The sequence below is a fragment of the Panthera uncia genome, chromosome E3 (genome assembly GCF_023721935.1).
Source record: "Panthera uncia isolate 11264 chromosome E3, Puncia_PCG_1.0, whole genome shotgun sequence".
Lineage (NCBI taxonomy): Eukaryota > Metazoa > Chordata > Mammalia > Carnivora > Felidae > Panthera > Panthera uncia.
Window position 1 is genome coordinate 4,041,357 of NC_064815.1, and position 23,237 is coordinate 4,064,593.

The 23,237-nt window shown below is 58.7% G+C and overlaps 1 protein-coding gene across 1 annotated transcript in view; it reads right to left on the minus strand.

Moving 5' to 3' along the window:
• The window catches only part of LOC125928630 (uncharacterized), a 145,845-nt gene that overhangs the window by 9,812 nt on the left and 112,796 nt on the right, over positions 1–23,237 (minus strand). The window contains exons 49-67 of the mRNA XM_049639363.1: positions 22,971–23,133; positions 20,758–20,879; positions 19,997–20,137; positions 18,433–18,546; positions 18,209–18,337; positions 17,500–17,661; positions 15,330–15,494; positions 12,491–12,659; positions 11,940–12,124; positions 11,622–11,714; positions 11,242–11,446; positions 10,024–10,163; positions 9,845–9,942; positions 6,699–6,880; positions 5,081–5,286; positions 4,745–4,922; positions 4,268–4,377; positions 3,966–4,079; positions 3,665–3,806 (exon numbers count right to left, since the gene is read on the minus strand). Coding sequence (XP_049495320.1) covers positions 3,665–3,806; positions 3,966–4,079; positions 4,268–4,377; positions 4,745–4,922; positions 5,081–5,286; positions 6,699–6,880; positions 9,845–9,942; positions 10,024–10,163; positions 11,242–11,446; positions 11,622–11,714; positions 11,940–12,124; positions 12,491–12,659; positions 15,330–15,494; positions 17,500–17,661; positions 18,209–18,337; positions 18,433–18,546; positions 19,997–20,137; positions 20,758–20,879; positions 22,971–23,133 — 2,818 coding nt within the window. The remainder of the gene's footprint in view (positions 1–3,664; positions 3,807–3,965; positions 4,080–4,267; positions 4,378–4,744; positions 4,923–5,080; positions 5,287–6,698; positions 6,881–9,844; positions 9,943–10,023; positions 10,164–11,241; positions 11,447–11,621; positions 11,715–11,939; positions 12,125–12,490; positions 12,660–15,329; positions 15,495–17,499; positions 17,662–18,208; positions 18,338–18,432; positions 18,547–19,996; positions 20,138–20,757; positions 20,880–22,970; positions 23,134–23,237) is intronic.

A 23,237-nucleotide genomic window follows, 5' to 3' on the forward strand; every position in this document is an offset into this window, starting at 1 on the left:
GGCTCGAACTCACGGACCGTGAGATCATGACCTGAGCTGAAGTCGGACGCTTAACCGACTGAGCCACCCGGGCGCCCCTATTTTGAGTTGATTTTTGTGTAGGGTGTAAGAAAGTGGTCCAGGTTCATTCTTCTGCATGTCGCTGTCCAGTTTTCCCAGCACCACGTGCTGGAGAGACTGTCTTTATTCCATTGGATAGTCTTTCCTGCTTTGTCAAAGATGAGTTGGCCATACGTTTGTGGGTCCATTTCTGGGTTCTCTTTTCTGTTCCGTTGATGTGAGTGTCTGTTCTTGGGCCATGTTTTCCTCTGCATTTTGATCAGGATGTTTCCAGGGGTGCCTAGGTAGCCCAGTCGGGTGAGCGTCTGACTTCTGATTGTGGCACAGGTCACGATCCCAGAGTCATGAAATCGAGCCCTGCGTCAGGCTCTGTGCTGAGGGTGGTATCTGCTTGGGATTCTCTCTCTGTGAAACATTAAAAAAGATGTTTCCAATGCATTATTAGATATCTCACTAGAAGAGTACTGAATTACCTAAATTTCTTTAGTACATTATTCTTAAAGACCATCCTTGGATTCCAGAGATTGTTTAGTTTATTAATACATTAGTAACCTCTATATTCAAGTGCGAAGTTGGGCTTTTCTTTCTCTTCTTGTATTGTCCTTGCCGTGTGTTCATATCTTACTACTTCATTAACATGAGTTGGGGATAGAAAGGTTTCATTTTCCTATTCTGGAAGTGTTACAGTAAATTATTTCAACTTGTTACAGTAAATTATTTCAACTTGGCTCTAACATGATCTGGGCTTGGTGTGTACCATTTAAAAGTTTTTGTTTTGAACTGACAGATTTACAGAAGAAGGTTCAAAGATAGGGCCGGGAGGTCCCGTGTATCTTACATTCGGTTTCTTCCAGTGGCCACATCTTCGGTAATGAGAGCACCATTTCCAAACCCAGACATTGACAGTGGTCGAAGGCATGTATCTAGTTCGGACATCTCCTTGAAGCTGTAGGTTCGTGTTACCACCACCACCACCACCAAAATACACAACTGTTCGACCACCAGAAACACCTCCCTTGGGCTACCTCTCCTTTCTCCATCGTCCCAGACCCAGACAGCAGCTGAGTTGTTCTTCATCTTTATAACTGGTCATTTTGAGAATGTTACATAAATAAAATCATACGGCGCTTGATCTTAGGAGTTTGGGGTTTTTTTCCCCACTCAACTGGGATGAATCTCAAAAGCATTACGCTGTTACCTGTACCAGTAGGGTGTTCCTTTTTATTGCTGAATATATCCCATGGTAGGGACATACCCACATTTGTTTCGCTGTGCACCAAAGGTAGGCACTTTGGGCTGTTGCAAGGTTTGGGCTCTTACAGATAATAGTGCTATGAATAATCACATCCAGGCTTTTGTGTGAAACACAGGTTTTCATTTCTCTGGGATAAATACCCAGGAATGTAATTGCTGGATTCTATTTTAAGTGTGTTCTTAGCTTTTTCTCCAGGGTGGCTGTACCATTGTATATTTCCCCACCAGCAATAGATGAGGGAATGAGTTTCTCTACACTTTTGCCAGGCTTTGGTGTTGCTGTTTTTTTCTAAACTGTTCTAATAAGTATGTAGTGTTCTCATTTCCCTAATGACTAATACTGCTGAACACCTTTTTTTCCTGGGCCTGTTTGCTCAGATTTTTTTTTTTTTACTGTTAAATTTGAGTTTATATATTCTAGATAGAAGTCCTTTGTCAGATAAGTGGTTTGTGAACATTTTGTCTTGTATGAATGAGGTCTATTTTTTTTCTTTTGTGAATCAGGCTTTTGGTGTCCTAATAAGTAAGCTTTGCCTGCTGTCTTTGAGACAACATTATAGTCTATAGATTCAGTTGATTTAATAGCTATGAGATTCTTCAGGTTAAAAAATCAATTTGTATTCAAGCTAGGTCTTGCAAGTTATCAGCAATCTGTCCAGAGTAGTTGAATGACCTTTCAGTCTCTCCTGGATCTGTGGTTTTGACTTCTCGGTCATTCCTAGTTACTGTCTTTTTTCCCCTCTGGATCCCTTCTATTGTTCATCTCTTCCTGTTTCATTAAATTCCTCCCTTCTGCTTTCCCTGGTTTATACAAAGGGTCAGCCAACGCTTTCTGTAAAGAATCAAACAGTAAATATTTTAGACTCTGCAGCCAGATCTGCAGCCCGTGTTGCAAATACACAGCCACAGACGGAGTGTGAATAAATGTGTGTGGCTTGCTCTGTTCCTTTAGTGACTGTCTCCCAGTGGAAAAGATATTTTCAGATAGTTCAGTGCTAATAATGTTTCATTTTTAACCTCGTATCATAGTTGACCTGGGTATAAAATCTAACTCAGCAATTACTCTCTTAATTTAAGAGACTGGACTCTTGCTGGTGGGAGATTGGTTGTCTACCTGTTCCTTGAAAGATGACCTCTTACCCAAGCTGAAATGTCTTAATAGAGGTTTATGGTCAGTATTTGGGCTGCCTTGTGCTTCCTGAATCTGAGGCATCACACTCTCAAACCTCTTCGTGTTCTCATTCTGAAATTTCTGTTAGCACCTCACTCCACCCTCTGTTTTATATTTTCCAGTTCATTAATTTTTTTTCTTCTGTCAAATGTGTTATGTTTTAAATTTCAGTAAATATTTATCAATTCTGGAAATTGCTTTTGGAATCCCACTTACCATTTTCAGTTTCTTCCATGTATTACATCTTCTCAAATGCTAGCATCTGAAGGTCTCAGTGAGTGGCAAAGAGTCTCTGTTTGGATCATATCCTACCCTGGGGCCTCCGAAGTCTCAGCAAGGAGGCCCTGGCTTTTGGGGACTCCACCTCTCCATGAGCCAGGTTTAGCAAGAATTCTGGTAAGTCGGTTTAGCCTGCATGACTGGTTACCTCGACATCGGACAGGGTTCCTCTCATCAGTCTGGCCTGCCTCCAACAAGAATCCTGCCAGCTTGATTGAGCAAGAACTCGCCTATCTCTCACGGTTCATCTTGGTAATTTTCCATCCACAGACCCCAACCCTGCTCAGCACGCAGTCCCCAATGCTCCCTGTTGAGTTGAGCCCCATCTCTCACCCCTGTGGCCAAACCCCATTGCAGTGGTTCCCGCACCACTGTGATAGTCCCCCTGAATACAGCCCACCTTAGAGCTCTTTTACAAGCGTCAGGAATAATTTTCCCTTTAACAGGGATTCTACTCCCAATGCTTGGTGCAGTTGCTGACTTTCAACCTACATAGTGGACTTTAGCCACAGGAATCAGAGTGAAGGATAATATTGGTTGACCGAGGGCTTTCCAGACGGGGGAAAGAGTGTCCGTTAAAATCCCTGACGAGCAGATCTGTAGTTATAAATTTTCGGAAGCTGAGTTTATAGTTGTCTGACCTCCCAGAGCTATTATCTCCTGTGCCGGAGGTCCCTGGATTTTCAGGACCTGGCTTGGACAGGGGGAGTCTTTGGGCTTCTTTTTCTCAGTAAGTAACCCTTTGCCCATAACTCAGAGTCAAAACAGAGCTCACTGTAAGAAGGAGGGCCTGTCCACCCCAAGGGAGCTAAGCAAAAGGAAGGAACTGGTTTTGCCTCTGGGAGGGAAGACACAGGTCAACGGGGCAGGGGTCAGACTCTGCTGGTTGGGGCAGCTTACCACACTGTGGAGGAGGGTCCAGGGGCACAAAGCCCCGGGCACACAGGTGGATGTAGGCGGCAGCCAGGTTGCAGGCAGGAAAGAGCTCCTGGGTGCCACAGGTGTCCTGGGAGCACAGGCTGAGAAACGGGGTGGGGTCCACCTGAAAGCCAGCCGTCAGAGTCAGGGTCCTTGCCCACTGCACCCTTGGTTGGAGCACCAAGGAGGGGCAGAGGCTGGATCAGGGCAGGGGAGTTCTTTGGCCTTCCGGTCTACCCGCTGCAGGGCTTCCCCTGGGGTCCAGACCCAGCCTCACACTCACCACACTGAAGCAGTTCCCCAGGCAGGAACGGGGGTCCTGGAAAAAGGCCCGGCAGGTGGGGCTCTGTCGGGGGCACTCGTGAGTTTTCTCCACGGCCCTGCAGTCGCCACCCAGCTGGTGAGACAAACCCAAGACTCAGGCCTCCCCCCGGACCTCTCTTCTCCCGGGCATCTAGAACAGGTGCATCAGCTTCCGGAGTGGGTGGCCACCCGCTGGGTCGGAGCAGTTGTCTGCAGAGTTTGCACGCAGGGGCCCAAGCTCTGCCCACAGCCACGGAGCCCTGGCGAGGCCCAGCCGCTCACCTGCCAGGCGAGGCCGAGCTCCTCCAGGCCGTGGGCCAGGGTGCCGTCCGGCAGCATCAGCTCGTTGGCAGCCTCGTTGTCGTTGGTGCCCAGGAGCCCGGCAGACACGCCTATGGGAAAGGGGGACGTGGGCAAGCCTGGCCAGGGTTCCCCGGGGGGCTGGACCCTCCACCCCTGACTCCCACGCCCCACCCTGGCTCTGACCCTTCACCAGAGGGAGAGGAGAAAGGGAAGGGAGGGAGGGAAGCCCTCATGTGCCGAGCCACTGCAATGGCTCCTCTCGTGCCTGCTCAGGTTGGGAGCCCCCCAGGAAACAGCAGCGGGAGGGGGTCCCGGGGAACCTGGCCCCCAGCCTCTCAAGGACAGCGAGTGCACCCGTGACCAGGGATTGGTCGCATCGGCCTGGGACGCCTGCTGTGGTCACTGCACAGCCGACCCCACGGGCCCCGGAGGCCCCCAGCTGGGGCCCAGACCCACCGTGGAGCCAGAGGCCCAGAGTGACGCTGCAGAGGCCAGCCCGAACGTCACAGGTGATTGAGACGCCGTCCTCACTGGCCAGCTTGACCCTGGGCACATCCCTCCTCGTCGCGGCAGGGGGCAGATCTCGGTGTGGACAGCTCTGCCTGGGCTTGGAGGACTCGTATAGCCTGTAGGTCTGGGGGCCAGTCACGGGCTGAGGGGGCCAGGCAGCAGGGCCTCGGGGCACCGGGTGGGAAGGGCGTGGGGCCCAGGACACAGGTGTGTGGATGGGATGGCCGGCAGGAGACTGTCCTCCCCCTGGGCCCCTGCCCCTCCCACGCTGGCACGACTCACCTTCAGGCTAGGGTAGAACACCAGGGAAGTGTGGTTCAGCTGCACTGACACAGACGTGAGCCCTGAACCGGCCCGGTTCAGCGTCAACGAGAACGTGTTGTGAGCAAAATCCTTGGCCAGCAGCAGGCTCCCACAGCGGACACCCAGGCTCCATACCTGGCCATCGAAGGTCACCACATGCCTGGCCCCGGCCACCACAGCATGGTCTGGGAAGAAGAGGTCGCCAGAGAGGTGAGGACGGCCAGTTTGGGCCGGTGTCCTCTGGGGCAGCCCACGTGCGGAGACAGCGGTCTGTCCCCAGCTCTTCTGCCCAGCCCCGCACCCCGAAGTGAGCCATCTGCAGCCCAGTCAGCAGTAAAAAGAAACAAAGGACTGACACATGCACGAGCCTTGTAAAGCTGGGGCAGGGAGGTGATGGCTGAGAGATGGCAGGTGGGGTGGTTTGAGGGAACGAAAATGTTCTAAAATCGACTGTGGGGACAGATGTGTATCTCTATGAATATACTCAAAGCCCCAGAATCATATGCTTTAGTAAGTGAATTGTGTGTCCATGAAGCTATTGTAAAACAGAATTACATTAAAAAAACGATGCACACAAGACTATGGCCAAAGGTCTCCCCAGCACAAGGCAGGTACCACGGGGCCTGGCTCCGATCTCTTCAAAGGCGGCTGACGAGGGAGGGGGGGACGGCCTGACCCATCCAGCCCGAACCGCTGTGGGGCAGGGGCCGTGTTCAGCAGGAACGGTGACCGAGGCCTGGCAGCTGTTGGCTCACCCGGCCGCACAAGGAGGGGATGAAAGCCCCGTTGTCAGCTCTCCAAGCTGAAGGTCACAGGCCAGCCCAAGGTCACACACAGGTGGAGCTCTGAGACCCAGTGGCTCCTCCCTCACCTCTGCCTTGCAGAGGAAGCACCCCTGCGCCCAAGAAGGCGAGCCCCAGGCCCCCCCCCCTCCTCAACCTGTGTGGTGACAAGAACCCGCACCGATACCCCAGTCCCGCCAGGCCCCAGGTGCCACGCCTGCCCGTGGACTTCAGATCTTCCCCGTCACCAAGGAATTGTGCACCCAAACGGCACCCGGGCCTGTGACCCACGGGAGGGAGCCAAGCTGTCACCGCCCCTTGGCAGAGGGAGAAACCAAGTCCCAGAGAGGCGGGGAGACCGGCCGGGGCCACACAGGGGCACGAGCCGGACGCAAACCCTCCAGAGGCCCCGAGCCCTCGCAACCACATCCGATGCCGGCACCGCCCACGACTGCAGGCGCTGCCTGACCCAGTCTGGACTCAATTAGCCGCCTTCCGATTCCAACTGGAGGTCTGCCTTCTGCGGCTCCAGCCCAGTGCAGTGGGAGGGAGCTGGCCTCGAGCCCCAAGCCACTTGGCCCACTTGCACCTTGGGTCCAGGCTCGGGCTTTCATACTCTGGCTAGAAGCCCGGCTCTGCAGCCCAGCTCGAGGCCAGGATGACCTCGGGAAGCGCAGGAACCTCCGGGCCCAGCAGTACCAAGCTACGGCTCCTCTCACCCCGGACCCCGCCCCCGTGTCTGCGCCTGCAGGGTCCGGTCACTGCACCCCAAGGGGCACGGGGCTGAGCAGGGAGGAGGGGGGCACGAGACTCACACTCATGGGGGCTCTGCAGTAGGCGGTGTTTGAGCCGGTAGTACGCGGCCAGCACGTTGGTCCCGTACAGCTCGCGGAAGGGCAACACCAGCTTCTCCACCAGGTAGCCGGTCACCCGGGCCACAGCCAGGGGCTCGTCCCCTGCAGGCAACAGTGGCAGCGTCACCAGCAACGAGCAGTTCCTGGAAAGAGCACAGGAGAGGTGGGAGACCCCAGCCGGACAGATGTGCCTTTGCTTCTGGAAGCAGCTCAAGGAGGTGGAGGTGGAGGTGGAGGTGGGCAGGACAGGCTCGGAAGAGACACGATGGCCTCACCGGAAGGACGTACGTGGCCTTGGGTCAGGTGGGGGCAACTCTGTGTGAACCCCAAGGGATAGATGAGCCCACCACTGGGGCCCCGCAAGGTGCGGGGGGGGGGGGCAGGGGCAGCAAGAGCACCGGAGAACCAGGGGATCAGAGCCCCGGGGACCTTGGGAATTGCACAGGGAAGGGAAGACCCTGAAACTGTCTCAGGATGGAAAAGAGGGGGTCAGGTCGACCTTGTGGGGCCTGAAGGAGCACAGAGGTCTCATCGCGCTGGGGCTAGAAGTGGACAAGGACAACTTCACACCCTCTACTGTGGGTGCAGGACTTTTCCCTCCCCCACGGGGCCCAGGGGACCTGAGGCAGGGAGCAGCCTCAAAGGCCTTCTACCCCCGAAGTCCTTTTTACAGCACAAGCACCCAGGGGTGACCCATTGCCAGGACCTCCCCAGACAGCCCCTTCCCTGTGCAAACAGCCCCAACTGGGGACATTGTTCCTCCCGTGACCCGACACCCTGCCTGGGTTGCAGCTTCTGTCGGCCAGCTTGCATTGCAACCGCACTGACAGCTAGGGCAGCAGGAGCATCATGCGTTCCCAGGGGGGGAAACCGAGGCACAAAGCAGTGACTGATCCAGCGCTGCCCAAGTTAGAGGTGCGTTCAAGTCCAAGCATTCCCCTGGTCCGGATGCTCTGCCCTGGGAGAAGGGCGTCACTGCCACCCTAAACCCCCTCCTACAGATGGGTCCCCCCACCCCCGGCGTGTGAGGGGAAGGGACGCACACGCCGGGCCTCTGCTGCTGCTCCCAGGCTCGGTCCCCCTCTGACGATTCCCAAACTTGGACGCACAACACAGGCCATCAGCTGCCTGCTGGACACCTCCAGCTGGGAGTCCCCACGGGGTCTCAAGCTCAACACGTCCAGAATGGCCCCCGATCCCCACTCTGGTGGAGTACACTGAATAGAGGCCCCCAAAGACATCCAAGTGCCTGAGACCTAGGACTGCAGTAACTTATGTGGCCAAACATAGTTTGCAGGTGTGACAGGGTTAAGGATTATCCAGGGGAGCCGAGGACCACGACAGAACCACAAAAATGGAGGCGGGGGCTCAGAAGCAGGAGCTATGAGGACACAGGTCAGAAAGCAGGAGGGAGGGGTGGTGAGCCACACAGTGCAGGGGCCTCCAGCTGCTGGAGGAGGTCAAGGACACGGGGGCTCCATGGGGGGAACCGGCAGGGTCAGCATATTCTGACTGCGGGTTAAACTGATTCCGGGCTTCAGACTTCCAGAACTGTACAAGAATAAATCCATGTTGTTCTATTTGGGGGGAGAGCATAAGCAGGGGAGGGGCACACAGAGGGGGGCAGAGGCTCTGAGCTGACAGCAGGAAGCCCGACACGGGGCTCGGACTCACAAACCGTAAGATCGGCTGAGGCCGTGAAGTCGGACGCTCAACTGACTGAGCCACCCAGGTGCCCCAAAGCTGTGTTGTCTCAAGCCACCCAATTGGTGGGTGATGTGCTACGGCAGCAACAGGAAACGAAAAAAGCCCCGATGGGCCTTCCGCCGCTCATGCCCCATTGCTCCATAAACGGACTTTCCATCTTGCCAAACCAAGGCCAAAACCCTTAGCACTGTTCCACCCGGATGCAATCTCGTCCTCCAATCTACAGACCTGACCTTAACCCACATCCAGACTCTGACACGTCCCCAGAGCCACCGTCCTGTCTTGCCTGGACAGCCACCAAGAAACAACCATTTTTTAAATTTTTTTTAAGTAGGCCTCACGCACAGCACGGAGCCTCACGCGGGACTTGAACTCACAACCCCGAGATCAAGAGTCGGATGCTCAACCGACTGAGTCCCCCCAGGCGCCCCTAAGTGACGACTTTTTACTGGGCTCCCCACCCGTATCCACACCACTCCCCTGCTCCCATATCTTTAGTCTCAACACCAGGACCACAGGGATCTTTCGAAAGGGGACACAGATCATGTCTTTCCTCAGCTCAAAATCTTCTGTGCGTTCCCATCTCAGAGGAGACGCCCAAGTCCTCACAAAGGCCCCAGGCTGCCTGGGTCCCTGTCACCTCTCGGGCTCTTACACCCTCTACTCCAGCCTGGCTTCCTCCATATTTCTCCAACAGGCAGGGCACATTCCCACCCCCGGGCCTTTGCACTGACTGTGCCCTCTGCCTGGAACTCTTCCCATGATGTCCATGGCTCACTACCCCAGCTCCTTCCAGCCCTTGTCCAAATGCTACCTTCTCCTTGAAGCAGACCATGGCTGCACCACTTCAAATGCACCCCCAACCCACTTGTCAAGCCTTTTTATTTCCCCCCGCCCCTAGCATTTACCACCTAACACACCAAATCAGAGGCTGGGAAACCATGGGTCAGGGGTCAGATCCAGTCTGTGTTCTGTTTCTGAACAGCCTGCAAGCTAACAAGGGCTTTTAGGTTTTAAAGGATTCTTGAAACACAAAACAAAGACTAAGCAAGAGACCATCTGGCCCACGAAGCCTGAACACTTTACTCCAGGGCCCTTTATAGAAAAGGTTTGCTGACCCCTGGTGTAGATAACCTAGTTATGTGTTCAGTCTAGCCCCCCGGGGGGTAGACTGTGGAGGGATCAGGGTCATTCACTGTTGTATCCGCAGCACCTAGAACAGCTCCTGCTCAGAGAAAGCGTTCCTGAAACATCTATGGAATGAAGAAGCAGCCCATCTCCTCATCTGTAAAACCAGGACCGCAAACGTGTCCCTGGGAGGGTTGTCCTGAGACCCGGGGTGTTTCAGCCCAGTGTCCAGCCCGGGGCAGGAAGGCGGGGACGGACAGACGCCCAGGTACCTGGCCGAGAAGCTGTACACATCCAGCAAAGGCTTGCAGAGCCTCCTCAGAGCCTGTGACAAAGTGGCTTCGGCCCAAGACAGCATCTGGCGTGTGGCCTGCAGGGCGGCGGGTGGCGAGAGCCATCAGGGTTCCCGCCACCTAGCAGGGCCGCCTCCCACCCCCTCGCCGCGCCTCACCAGCTCCAAGACGGCCGCGATGGGCCTGGGCCCCAGGGCCCGCAACCACCGCATGGCGGACTCGGCCCGCTCCTGCCACACCTCGTCCAGGGGCCGCAGCGTGACCTCCAGGTAAGCCTCCTTCAGCGTGGCCAGGGGCCCTGCAACAGGCAGCCAGCACCCACCATGAGGCCCCGGAGTCCCGACGGCAGGCGAGATGCCATTGCCCGCAGCCCAGACCCAGGCCTGCGGGAAATATGGCCTGTTCCAGCAAACTAGGTGATGGCGCCAGGGACCCCGGACAAGAGCCGGCTTACCGGGCCTGAGACTTCCCCTCTGAGAGTCCCGCTCACAAGGTCAGCCCCTGGCAGGCACCTGGGATCCCAGATTTTAGGGAGGTGCCATCACCCCCAGAACCGGGAAGAGGGCCTCGTGCTGTGCCCCAGCTGTGCACACAAGTGGCTTGTGCTGAATATCCCTTTGCTTCTCCCAGCCCCAAAGCGGGGTAAGTGCCAGAGAAGCCTACCCACGTGACCAGCCCCCAAGGAAAACCCTGGATACGAGGTCTCCAACGAGCTCTCCTGATGGACGATGTTAGACACATGTCAGCACAGCTCGAAGCTGGCGGAATTGAGGGCGGCCCGGGTGACCTCCCGGGGAGAAGATTCTGGAAGCTTGTGCCTCGTTGCCCCCCCCCCCCACTGGGCCTTGGCCCCTGCACCTCTTCCTCCATCTTGCTCTGCATGCTTTCGCCGTAACAACATGCTGAGAACTGAGGCCTAGCGAGCCACCGAACCCGGGGGTGGCCGTGGGGATTCTGACGCAGAGACGTAAGCGGGGTGGGAAAGAAGGCCGGCTGTGAGCCCCGAGGCTCCCTGAGGAGGGGCCAGAGGTTCCCCACATCAACCCGGAGGGTGATCGGGGCAGCGGATGCTTAGTAACCAGGAAGGAACCCTCAACCACACAGCCCCGCGGGCGTTTATCACAGAACCAGGAACCGGCTCTGGAAGCATACAGGCATGGGTCTGCTAGAAACAAAGCTGCATATTCCAAAGAAATCAGCGGGGACGGGAGACACGGGGGCAGTGGTCCCCGAAAGAACTCAGGCAGCGGGCATAAGGGCTATTAGCATGGAGACCTACAGCACGGAGGCCGCACCCGGGGAACGCGAAGGCTGCAGGTCCCGGAGACCGAGCAGGCCGGGAGGGCTCCGGGTCAGGCCCCCCCTCCTGCACTCACGTTCCACCTCCTTCCGCAGCTGCTCCAGCCCCGCCTGCAGCCTCTCCAGGTAGAGCGGCAAGTGGTGGGTCAGCGCCTGCCGGGCCCGGCTCTGGCCCCACAGGGCGGCCACGGCCCGGCCACCTGCCCGCACGGCTCCCAGCCCCGCACGTGACAACTGCAGGAGGGGGCCCGCCACACCGTCCAGGGGGCCCGCCGGCTGCACCTGCGTGGGGAAATTGGGGCAGGATCAGGGCAAGGGTCTGGGGCACGCAGCACTCCAGGAGATTCTCACGTCTGGTGAGCGGAGGGCAGGGGATGGGCGCCGGGGGGAGAGGGGGGCTGTCTCCGCACGGAGCCTCCTGTTCTCCGTGTCCCCGACACCCCAGCAGTCTACCCACCAGGCGCCGGAACGTTTCCACGTAGGCTTCCAAGCCTCGCATCCTCTTCTCCAGCTGGGCTTGCACTTGGGACCCAACAGCTGCCACACTAGACTGCGGGCACAGAGGGACGGGCTGGGGGCTCCAGGGGGCTCCGCAGGACAGGGGCGCGTAGGAGGTTCTCAGGGCCTGTGATGGGGCCCCAGGATGCATCCACACGCTACGGGCCTCCTCTGACGTCCTCGGCACTGTTGGACCCTTTCAGGGTCCAGCGGCTCTGTGTCCTCTGCCCCAGAGACAACAGCATCCCTCACGCCCCCCGCCGCCCGGCTGTCTCACCTCCACGCGGCCCAGCAGGGTCCCCGGGCAGCCGTGCGCCTCCAGGCGGACACTCTGGTTGGCAGCCTGCAGGGTCAGGCGTCCCAGTGGCTGGACGGGCCGCCCGCTGTCCTGGAGCAGCACCTCGGCCTCAGCCGTCCGCCCGTGGGCACACGCCCGCAGCACCACGCTCTCCTGTCGGCTCCCTGGAGCCGGGAAGGGGCCTGCTGTTGCTCCCCAGGACTCAGCCGGCGGCCACCCTACCGTCCACTCCACCTCCCCCCAGCCTTCTGGAGCTTTCCGTCACCCACAGGCCCTAGAGTTCCCGGTCCTCCCGAGGCCTGGTCTCTTTCTCATCCCCCAGCCCATACCCGCCTGGGTCCTGCCCATCTGGACCCTTCTCCCAGCCCCTCCTGACGTCATACAGGTGGCCGCAGGAAGCTCGTCGTCACCTCCCGGGGGGGAGGGTGCCACAAAGTCCTAACAGGGTTTCCTTGACTCCTGAGCTCTCAACACCCCAATCTCTGTGCTCTTGGGGGCCGACCTGACAGACACTCACAGCCTCTACTCACCTTCCTCGTGGGCCACAGAGGCCTGGAGGCAGCCCCGGGCCCGGGACACCGACAGCCTCGCTTTCGCGTTGCCATCATCCACGGTTCCCTCCAGCTGGACCACACACCGAGAAGCCGGGGCGGAAACCCGGCCCCGGAGGCCGAGCCGCTGAGCCTCGGGGCTGAGGATCTGGGGGTGGGAAGTCACAGAGCAGCGTGCAGCCCAGCCCCGGCCCCTGGCTCTTGCCGTCCCCGGGCCCAGGGAGGGCAAAGACAGTGGCCACCCCTGCCCCACACCTCCAGGGACACTGGGACCCCCACGTACATTCCCCCCCCCTCCCCCCACGAGGTTCCCAATCCCTACCGAGTGCAGAAAGTACCTATTCAACCCACATCTGGGACCTAACAGGCCAGGGGCACCCGCCATCCCCGAGGCTTACAAATTCCCGGTGCCAGGCCTCACCCCAGAGACGCTGCCCTAACTGACCCGGGTGGCCCTGGGCTTGGCATTTTGGACATTCCTGGGTGTTTCCACCTGCAGGCCATGTTTTCCAAAATTGCCTGAGAACCACGCAAGTGTCTCCACAAGATCAAGGAGACGTTGTGGGGAGCCCGTGGCACAGGATGAAGTCACTGACCGTGTATCCCGACCCTTGGAGACACCAAGTCTTGAGGGAGGGGGATTCGGGACAGGTGAGTTTTGAATGGGCGGGGGGTGGGGGGTGGCAACGTCAGGCAAGGCCTCTGAGGCCCTCAGACCAGGAGGACAGCCGCAGGGGGGAGGCCGGTTAGGAGGAGGGGAGGCACCTCTGGCCTGGACGTGGCTGCCCTGTGTTCTAGTCGAGACCCTGCCTCCGGCAAGCCACACATCCCTGAGGGTGGTGCCTCAGTGTCAGAATCTGTAAAATGACGTGGGACGGGGGCTCTCTCAACTTAGTGGGAACAGCAATTACTCTGTGTATGTGGGTTCAGGAGGTGTGTTCCTGGCTGAGTCGTGTTCCTCAAAAAGACGGGTGTAAGGTCTCACCCCGTGGATGTGCGATCATTTGGAAATCGGGTCTCCGCAGATGTGCTAAAGTAAGACGAGGTTGTACTGCATTAAGTCGGGCCCTGAACCCAACGACTGAGGTCCTGAGAAGACAGCCATGTGAAGAGACAGAGCCTGGAGTGACCCAGCCATGAGGCAGGAATGCCAAGGATTGCCAGAAGCTGCCAGAAGCCTCCAGAAGCTGGAAGAGGCCAGGAGGGGTAGTTCCCTGGAGCTTCTGGTGGGGGCAAGGCCTCATGGATGCCTTCATTTTAGACTTCTAGCTTCTAGAACCGTGAGAGAAACCATTTCTGTTGTGTTCGGTCACCGAGCTGGGGGTAAGCTGTCGGGCAGGCCGAGGAATCAGGGGCTCACTAATGGGCAGGTTCCAGAGAATCTGTCCCTGAGGATTCCAAGCAGATGGGGCAGGGCCCAGAATCCTGACGAGGTTTCAGAGTGCACGAGGGGGCTGGGAGGGGGGGCGGGAAATCTGCAGACCGTACTTGGGGCCTCTGTCCCAGATGGCCTCCTGCCGAGCTCCACCCTGCCACTGTCCCTGTCGCTGTCACTGGCTGGAGAGGGCCCCTCCGATGCTGCCGGGGTGAGTACCCGACGTCCTCAATCTGTCCCCCCTCTGCACAGGGGCCTCCGTGTTGGCATGAGAACCACACAAGGCTGGAAAAGGCCTCTACCCACCCCATGGACCCCCAAATGGGGCGAGTGGCTCACTCCCCGACCTCCAGCTGTGAGAGGCAGGCCTTGGAGCACCGGGATTACAGACACGGGAGCAGCCAGGGGCCTGGCTGGGGAGCAGGGAAACAGGGAGTCAGCTGGGACAACCTCAGAAAACAAAGCTCTCCTGAACCAGCCGCGCGGCTGTGTGTGGGCACAGAGGCCGAGCGAGCTCCAGAAGCAGAAATGCCTTCCTCGTCCGGCTCCGGATGCCGGAAGGAAACACCCATCTCACGAGCACCTACTGGGCGCGCGCACTGTGCACCCCACTTGGCAGAGAGGGTGGGATTTGCTCCTAGTGGGCAGAGGAGGCAACGAGGTCAGAAGAAGGAAGGTCACCGAGTCGAGTTCGCTCGGCCAGGGAGACGCAGAGGCGGGCAGCTGGCAGCAGGGACTGAGCACCTACTGTGTGCCTGTGCTAAGTGGGCAGAGGGAGGGGGTGCCCGCAACCCGACCAACTACCCTGTGACGTGTGTCTGCTCCCCGCTTACAGACGAGGAGACAGGGCTCAGAGAGGTCCCCTCCCGAGACCGCTCAGCCTGTGGGGGCACAGCGGGCATCGGCCACACCTCCGCTCCTTCCTCCCTTCCCGCGTCGCTGGCCGAAGGAGGGCAAGGACGCTGGGCCGATGTAACAATGGCTGGTACTTAGCGACTGCTTCCTTCCAGGTGCTGCTCTAAGTGATCTACACGTATTAACGTTTCCAGTCCTTGCAGCGTTAACCCCATGGGAGGCAGGGTAGGTGCAATTACTACTCTCTACTTTACAGGGGGGAAACCGAGGCACAGACGGGGAGCAAGTTGTGAGGAAAGGGCTAGGCTGGGATTCAAACCCAGACAGTCCAGCCAATGCCTCTGAGTTATAGCGAGGGCCACATCCCGGGGCAAGGGAGGAGCCGCTTTGTCCCAGGGCTGGGGACAGGCTGGAGGGTCCCACCCCCCAGGGAAGCTCTGGTCCCCACCAGGGTGTCAGCCTGCAGTTCCGATAATGGCCACTAAGTGGCAGGGCCGTCGGGGCGGTGGTGGCCTTGCCAGCCAGCAAGGGATAAAGAGCACCCCCCCCCCCGACCCGGGGCCGGCCAGCCCTGACCTGGCCACCCACCTCCAGCTCCCCGGAGAAGTCTGGTGTCCGAGGCCTGCTGTGGTTACGCAGGGTCAAGCTGAGGTGTAGGCCATGGCCTGGGTCCGGGGCAAGGCCCAGCCGACAGTGGGAACGAAGCAGGAGCTCACCGTGGCCCAGGGTGTGCTCCCCAGAGACCGAGAGAGCCTGGGACAAGAGGGTGGGTGTTAGCGGTCGGGGGGCACAAGGGCAGCAGTCTCCTCTCCCCACCAAGCCCTGGTCATCTGTCGCAGTAGCCTATTGGGTCTCCCTTCTCAGTTCAGCGCCAGCCCCCAGTCCCTCCTCCACTTGACAGCCAGACCTCCCTATAAAAATGCAAATCAGTCACTACCCCCTTGCTCACAACTCTCTGCCTTCCCACTGTCCTGAGAAGAAAAGCTGGTCTCCTGGGCCTGACCCATGGGTCAGCATTATCTTCTTAACCTCACCTCCTTGCTAAGGGCTGCCCCATGTTCCTCAAATACCCTAAGCATATCTGGCCACAGGGCCTTTGCACTAGCTGTTCCCTGTACAGAGTTTGCTTGTCAATGAGGCCCCTCTGCAATCCCGTGTCCTGTCTCCCTGCTTCCTTCCTTCAGAGCGTTCATCATGCCTGAGTACTTATCATGCCTCTTGTTTAACTTTTTCCACCCAGGGGCATGTGAGCTCCAGCGGGTAGGGCATCCGGTCTGCCCCTTTCACCATCATTGTCCCTGTACCTAGAACAGGGCTTTGAGTAAGTGAACCCCACAATGCTCTCTGAATGAATGGATGAGTGGGGTTGGGAAACTGGCTCAAGGGCCAAATTTGGCCTGCCAGGCGAGTCACCGGCACATTTTGGAAACTTCTTTTTCAGATTACCAGCACATCCCCACCCCTACTCTGCCCTGAGGAGAGGCTGTTCCCAGAATCCCTGTCACCCCTCAGGCAGGAGGTCTGTGTCACTGGACAACTGAGCTGACCTAGTTCCTGCTCCCCCTGACTTCATCTAAACCCCCTTTTCTTGGTCTTGGGCCCAGCAGTGGGGAGATGTGGGCCCCACTCTGCAGCCCAGAGTGTACCCCACCAGGCCCGCATCCCCAGACACCGGCAGAGAATGAGCTCTTTTGTTTACACGTATTTATGACAGCAAAGTTAAGTAACTGTAACAGAGACCATATGGCTTGAAAAGCTAAAATGTTGCTATTTGGCCAGTTATGAAAAAGCCTGACCCTGGGATGGATGAGAAGATGGATGGATGGATGGATGGATGGACGGACAGACAGGAGGGTAGGTGAGGAGATGGGTGTGAGGGAGGGTGGATGGACAGATGGACGGACAGGAAGGTAGGTAGGTGGGTGGGTGGGTGGGTGGGTGGGTGGATGGACGGACGGACAGGAGGGTAGGTGAGTAGGGGGGTGGGTGGGTGGATGGATGGATGGACGGACAGACGGATGGACAGGAGGGTAGGTGGGTGAGTGAGTAGACGGATGGACAGACAGGAGGGTAGGTGGGTGGGTAGGTGGGTGGGTGGGTGGATGGACGGACGGATGGACAGGAGTGGGTAGGTGGATGGGTGGGTGGAGGAATGGAGGGATGGAGGGATGGATAGGAGGGTAGGTGAGTGGGTGGGTGGGCGCGTGGATGGATGGATGGATGTACGGATGGACGGACAGGAGGGTAGGTGAGTAGGTGGGTAGGTAGACGGCTGGGTGGTTGGGTAGGTGGCTGAGTGGGTAGGTGGATGGGTGGACTGATGGACGACGGACGGACAGCAGTGTGGGTGAAGAGGTGGGTGGCTGGATGGGAGGGTGGTAGGTGGATGGGAGGAAGGACCAATCAACCAGCTAACAAACTCAGGCAGAATGTTGGGAGAAAGGGGCCCCAGCACCCTACCTCTAACAACGATGAGACTAAGCGTAGCTTTCATTTACGTGTAAACCCTCTTCCTGTGTCACGTCTTAAACCTCACAATCACCCTACACACCGGAACCTAGTACTTCTTCTGTTCCCCAGGTGAATCACTGAACATTCAAAGTATGGACCCTGCCTGTGGTCAACCGGCCGACAAATGGCACAGCGGTGACGCTGGCACCCAGCGCCCTCACACACACCCCCGCACTCTGCAGATGCTGTCCTCTCTCCTCACCCTCCCTCCATGGGTCCCTGGGCCCCTTCCCTGGGACGGACTCACCCTGGGCAGGTCACAGAGCCCCAGGTGCAGGGAATGGTGTAGCCAGTGGCTGTAGTCGGTCTCCACTTCTCCCCGGAAGCTCTGGGTGGCGCAGGAGGCAGTGAAGACGTGCTCTAGCACGACGCCCGCATGGATCTGGTCTGGCTGGGACGGCCAGTGCCTCTGGAATGACAGGGCCCGGTGAGGCAGGGGCTCATCCCAGGAGAGGAGGGAAAGGCCCCGGCCGGCTGCAGACGGGAGACCCTGACAAGAGGGGAGCAGGTGCCCTGAGTCCCGCTATGATGGCCCCGGTCAGCCATAGCAGCCATGTATACTCTGGGCAGGAGGGCTGCTGGAGGCACCAAGGGAGCTGGGCCTAGGGGTGCCAGAACGCGGGTGCGAGACCCCAGAAGGAGCACGGTGGGCTTCCAGGGCTGGGTGTCCCCATTTCTCCACGGCCTAGTGTCTGCCCCGAGGGCTCACCTCATGCTGGGTGCCTTGCTTTCCTCACCTCCCAGAGCTGTCACTATACCCCAGTCAGGGAAGGACTACTGCACCCACTTTCCAGCTGGGAACACCAAGGCTCACTGTGGAGACATGGGTACTCACGGTCCCACAGCACAGCTGGCCCTGGCACCCAGGACCACATGGCTTCAGAGCCGGGCACTTTCTATAGCAGATGGGGCCGCCCTGTGGGTACCTGCCTGGGACCCGGCTTTCTAGGCCTCACCTCATAGGTCAGGTTCTGCTGCACCCGGCGTCGGTCCCAGGACAGGTCGAGCTGCTCGCTGAACACGGCCGTGGTCTGTGTCAAGGCCCCACAGGCCCTGAGGGCGCCCAGGCCCCAGGTGGCCCGGAACTGACAAGAGGATGGAGTATGTGACTCAGGGCCAGCACAGGGCCCAGAGTCAGGGAAAGGCCCGCGCTCGACGTGGCAGTCCCACCAAGGCCTACCTGCCCCGGGGAGGCGGCCAGGCAGCCGTCCCAGATGGTATCATACCCCGAGGATCTGTCAGCCCAGGTGAGGTGCAAGGTCACGGGCTGCCCTCTGTCCAAGGCCAGCTGCACCTGCATCAGATGGAGGCCGGTGAGGGGGGTGGGAAGGGGAAGAGGATGTTCTGTGTGTGTGTGCTGCAGGGGCGGGGGACGGGGAGAGGGAGGGTGGCCCCCTGCCCACCACTCTAGGGGAAGAAGCAGGGAACTGGAGACAAAGTCCTGCCCCCCCCCCATCCTGCCCCGGCTGCAAGAGCTCAGAGCCACGCCCAGACGAGGAAGCTGCAAGTATTTCAATGGAAGACACCTCATTGCCAACACCCAGACTTGCCCTTTCCAGAAGGAAATCGGAGCCCCCTGACTCAGGGCCTCTGGGGCTGCTCTGGACTCAGTGTGCGCCCCGCTCCCCTAATCTTCCCACTGAAGCCCTCGTCCCCCTGTGATGGCAGGAGGAAGCGGGGCTGACGGGAGGTCGTGAGGCGGGCCTCATGGTGGAACCAGCGCTCCCGTAACCACAGACTCCAGAGAGCTCTCTCCCTGGCACGTGAGGACACGGAAGGCTGCAAGCCAGCAAGAGAGGTCTCACCGGGACCTGACCAAGCTGGCCCCTTGATCGTGGACTTCTAGCCTCTGGAACTGGGAGACGTAAATTTTTGTTTTAAGCGACAGGCACTATCTAGCCTGCAGTGTTTTGTTATGGCAGCGGAGGCCGCCCAAGGCAGGGGTCCTCAGCTGCTATCTCCCGGCACCTGTCCTATCACTTACTCTGTTCCAGCCCAATTGCCTCTGGCCCTTTCCGAAGCACCCCAGCCTGTTCCCACCTCAGGACCTTTGCACTTGCTATCCCCCCTCTATACCCAAAATGCTATTCCTCCAGTTTGCCACAAGACGGCTCCCTCTCACTTGTGAGTCCTCAGCTGACAAACCACTTCCTCCAGGAGGCCCTCACTGACCACCCCATCTAATTAGTCTCTATCTCAGCCTCCTCTCTGCTTTCTTCAGAGTGCTTATCACAACTCTTAATTTTTCCTCATTCATTTGTTTGAATTTTAGACAGGGTCTTTGGCCTGGAACACACTGTCTACTGTCTACACACACTGGTCTACTGTTTTCCGTTTCACAGCTAAAACAACTGAGGCTCAGAGAGGGTCCATGAGCTGCCCAAGGCCACCCAGCTGGTTGAGGAGTCGAGCTGCCCTGCCCATAGCCCCCTGCAGTTTCTGACTAAACAAGCAAGCATATAAATGATGAGTCAGACACGCTTGTAAGCTCTTTAAATGCAGCACTGTAGGTCTCACACACTACCTGGCATGTAGTAGGTGTTTAATAAAGTACTGATAAAGGAATGAATGACCAAAGGACCTCTCAGGGTCCCAAATTTCAGGAATCTGTGATTCTGGAGGAGTCCTTCACACCGGTAGACAGGCAGAACCTTCTCCCCCTGCCCACCACCCCCCCAGCTCAGCCATGCAGCTCGCCAACCCCCAAGACCACATGACAGGCACCTCGGATGCTCCCCACTCACCTGCCAGCTCTCCTTGCCACCCCTGCTCTCAGCAAGGCCGCTGGCCTCCATGCACGACCAGGAGAGGTTGAAGGGCTGAGCCAGGGCCAGGCGGGCGGCCAGCTTGTCCCTCCCCAGCTGCAGAGAGGAGGAGACCACCACCTGGGGAGGGGGACAGGCTGAGCCCGAGGCCTCGCCCACAAGGGCATCCCCCTCCCCACCCTGTACAGACAACCTTCTCCAAGGTCAAAGGGCATGAGAGCGGCTGGCTCTGAGCACAAAACTCCCAGGACTGTGGCGGGGCGGGGGGCGGGGGGGGTGCCCTTGGAGAGATTCAGCCCGTTTTGCAGAGGACAAAGTTGAGGCCCGGGGAGGAGCAGGCAGGGACAGTGAGGACAGAGATGGGGCAGAGGATGGAGGACACGGGCCAGGGGCATCAAGGAGTTAGAATCGCAGCCCTGCCTTCCACTAGCTCCGTGACTCCGGACAAGTCACTATACCTCCTTGAGGTTCAGTGTCACCATCGGAACGTGGGGCTGCCGTGCCCGGCACATGATAAGCCTTCCCTGTGCATTCACCACTGGTTTCCCTGTTGTCGCTCAGGTGTGGCTGGAACCCAGGTTCCACTCCCCACCCCATGCCTTTCCCACGGTCTCTTGGGGCCTGGAACCAGCTGGGTTGGCCTGAGTAAGGCTCCTTGGGCAGGCCTGGGCCCCGAGGGTCCTGCTCAGCCTACAGGCCTGGTAGAGTTCCCGGGGTCTCCTTCCAACCCAGACACCCACCTGGTCCTTGCCATCCCAGCCCACGGCCAGGTGGTCCCGGCGTCCACGTCGTGAATGCTCAGAGGACAGGCTGAGACTGCAGTGTCGCGGCAGGGAGAGGGGCAGCTGGTGCGTGAGCTCCACTGGGTGGGGGCACAGGGAGGGGCAGAGAGGGCCCAGGGGGATCTCAGCAGACACAGCGACCACCTCGGGCAAGGTGGCCACTTGGGGGCCACGTGCTCAGGTAATCCACACAAAATTCAGAAGCTACACCTTCACTGGGTCACCCACCACTCAACGCACCCGCCCCCCACCCCCCTGTCCCTGTGAGAGCCCCAAATCTCCCCTCCCCGCTTTGCAGGGAGACTCAGCACCTCCTGCATCAAGAGGTGGAGCCCTCGAACCTGGGCCTTGAGACTTATTAATAGGAGTTGGGGAAGGGGATGCTGCCACATCCCAGCCCAGGCTTCGAGAGGCCTCAGCTCCCACTCGCTCCCTGGGAACCTGTCCAGGCACCACAAGAGGGAACCCAGGCTGGCCTGCTGGACGGTGACCGCACATAGGCAGCACCTGGGTCTCCCAGCCGAGGCGGTCCTCGATCTGCCGGGAGCCAGCCCCCAAGAGAGTTGGAGAGCCCAGCCAAGGTCAGCAGCAGCCTGTGCCCAACCTGATGCTTTCTGGTAGAAACCGGTGAGTTTGGGGACGGTTGTCACTCACCAAAGGCTGCCTGGGCCACCTACCACCCAACATTCCTCACACTCAGGGGTGACCTGTGCCCCTTTTGAATGCCCCGCACCCACCCGGCCCACGGTCAGCTGGCCTCTACTCGCATTCTGTTCTAGGGTGAGACATGGAGGCATCTCCATAGCTGAGACCTCACACTGGGCAGTCTCCCTGCCCTAGACTTTCTTCCTTCACCCCCTAGGCTAAGTCTAGCTGCCCGGACCTCTTGCAACACTTGACCCCATCTTGTGAGGCCACCGGTTGGCCCTGTCTTCTCAGACCCATGAGCAAGAGTCACCTGAGACTCCATGGGAGACAGTGGCCCTCTGAACTCTCTGGAAGGGTGCCAGCTGTTCCTACACAGGCTCCTGGGAGCTGTGCCCGGAGACAGTGCCACTAGGTGCTTCTTAAGGAGCCACCAGATCATTAGTCTAGAGAACGCCGACCACGTTCATGGGCCCCGCACTCAGAGCCCTTAACCCTCCTTCTTCCCACACTCTGACCCCCTGACTCCCATGCTCTGTACCCACAGAGCAGGGTCCTCAGGCTGCCCAGCCCAACCACACACCCCCTGCATGCACCCACACACCCTCTGCACGCGCGCACACACACACACATGCACGCTGCCTCAGCTTATTGAGGATCTATGCATTTCTTCTGCCCTGCAGGGCACACGTGTGGCAACTGTGACCCTGGGGAAATTCCATCAGACCACCCAGCAGGTGGTGGCCCCGGGACCGGGGTCTGCATTGTGTCGCAGGCCTGCAGGTCGGGCTCTGCTCTGTGTAAACTGACAGCCTGTGTGACCTCACAGTCCCTTCCAGGGGGCTGTTTGCTGGAGGACCTCGGGGGACGCAGGTGCCGTCACTGGGGCTTCTGTGGGACAGCACTCACCTCCCCTGCCAACTCTCAGTCTCAGCTCTGAACCCCCTGAGAATGCTCGGGGCTGCCCCACCTTCCACACGTCCTGTCTTATCACACTCAGGGGAACCGTAACTCTGGGCTCCGGGCTGGGACCCTGCGTGGCTGGGGTCCCTGGGGCCGCCCACCTGTCTGCACCGCTTGCTCCCCCTTCAGTGCACTTGGGCCACTCTGGCCTCGCTGCTGTTGCTCTAGCACTCCAGCCTTATTCCCACCTCAGGGCCTTTGCACATGCTTTTCCTTTTCCTCTCGATGCCCCTCCTCAGATCTTCACCACAGCCAGCTCCTTCTCATCATTCAGGGCTCAGCTTGGACATTACCTCGTCACACAGGCCTTCCTAGGCTGCCCCACCCATAGGAACCCCACACCCCCTAATCAAACCCTTCCCGCTCTCACACTCTGATAGGCTTTTCCTCACATTCGCATCCCTGCACACTGCCTCTCTCCCTGCGGGCAAGGACCTGGGCCATCTTATTTCCGGACGGATCCCCCAGTGCCTGGAACAGCATCTGGGTCGAGCAAGCATTCGAAGATGGTTCGTGGAGCGAGAGAACCGGCCACCCCCGTCAGCGGCCTCTCAGACACTCACCCTGGAGGCTGAGGTTCCCTGGGGGCCTGGGGAAGGACCCAGAGAGGCTCCCGTGGAGGGTCACCACCTGGTCATCCCACAGAAGTGTCTGGTGCAGGGTGCGGGTCCCACGGGCTCTCTCGTACGAGGTCTGCATGACCAGCTCCCCAGGAAGGGTGCTGAACTGGAAGAGAAAGACAGCACCGGGTCACTGGACAACCTGGTCCGCGTTGCTGCTTGGGGTAGAAAAGAAGCACTTTCGGAAGAAGAAAGACAAGGAACATTCAC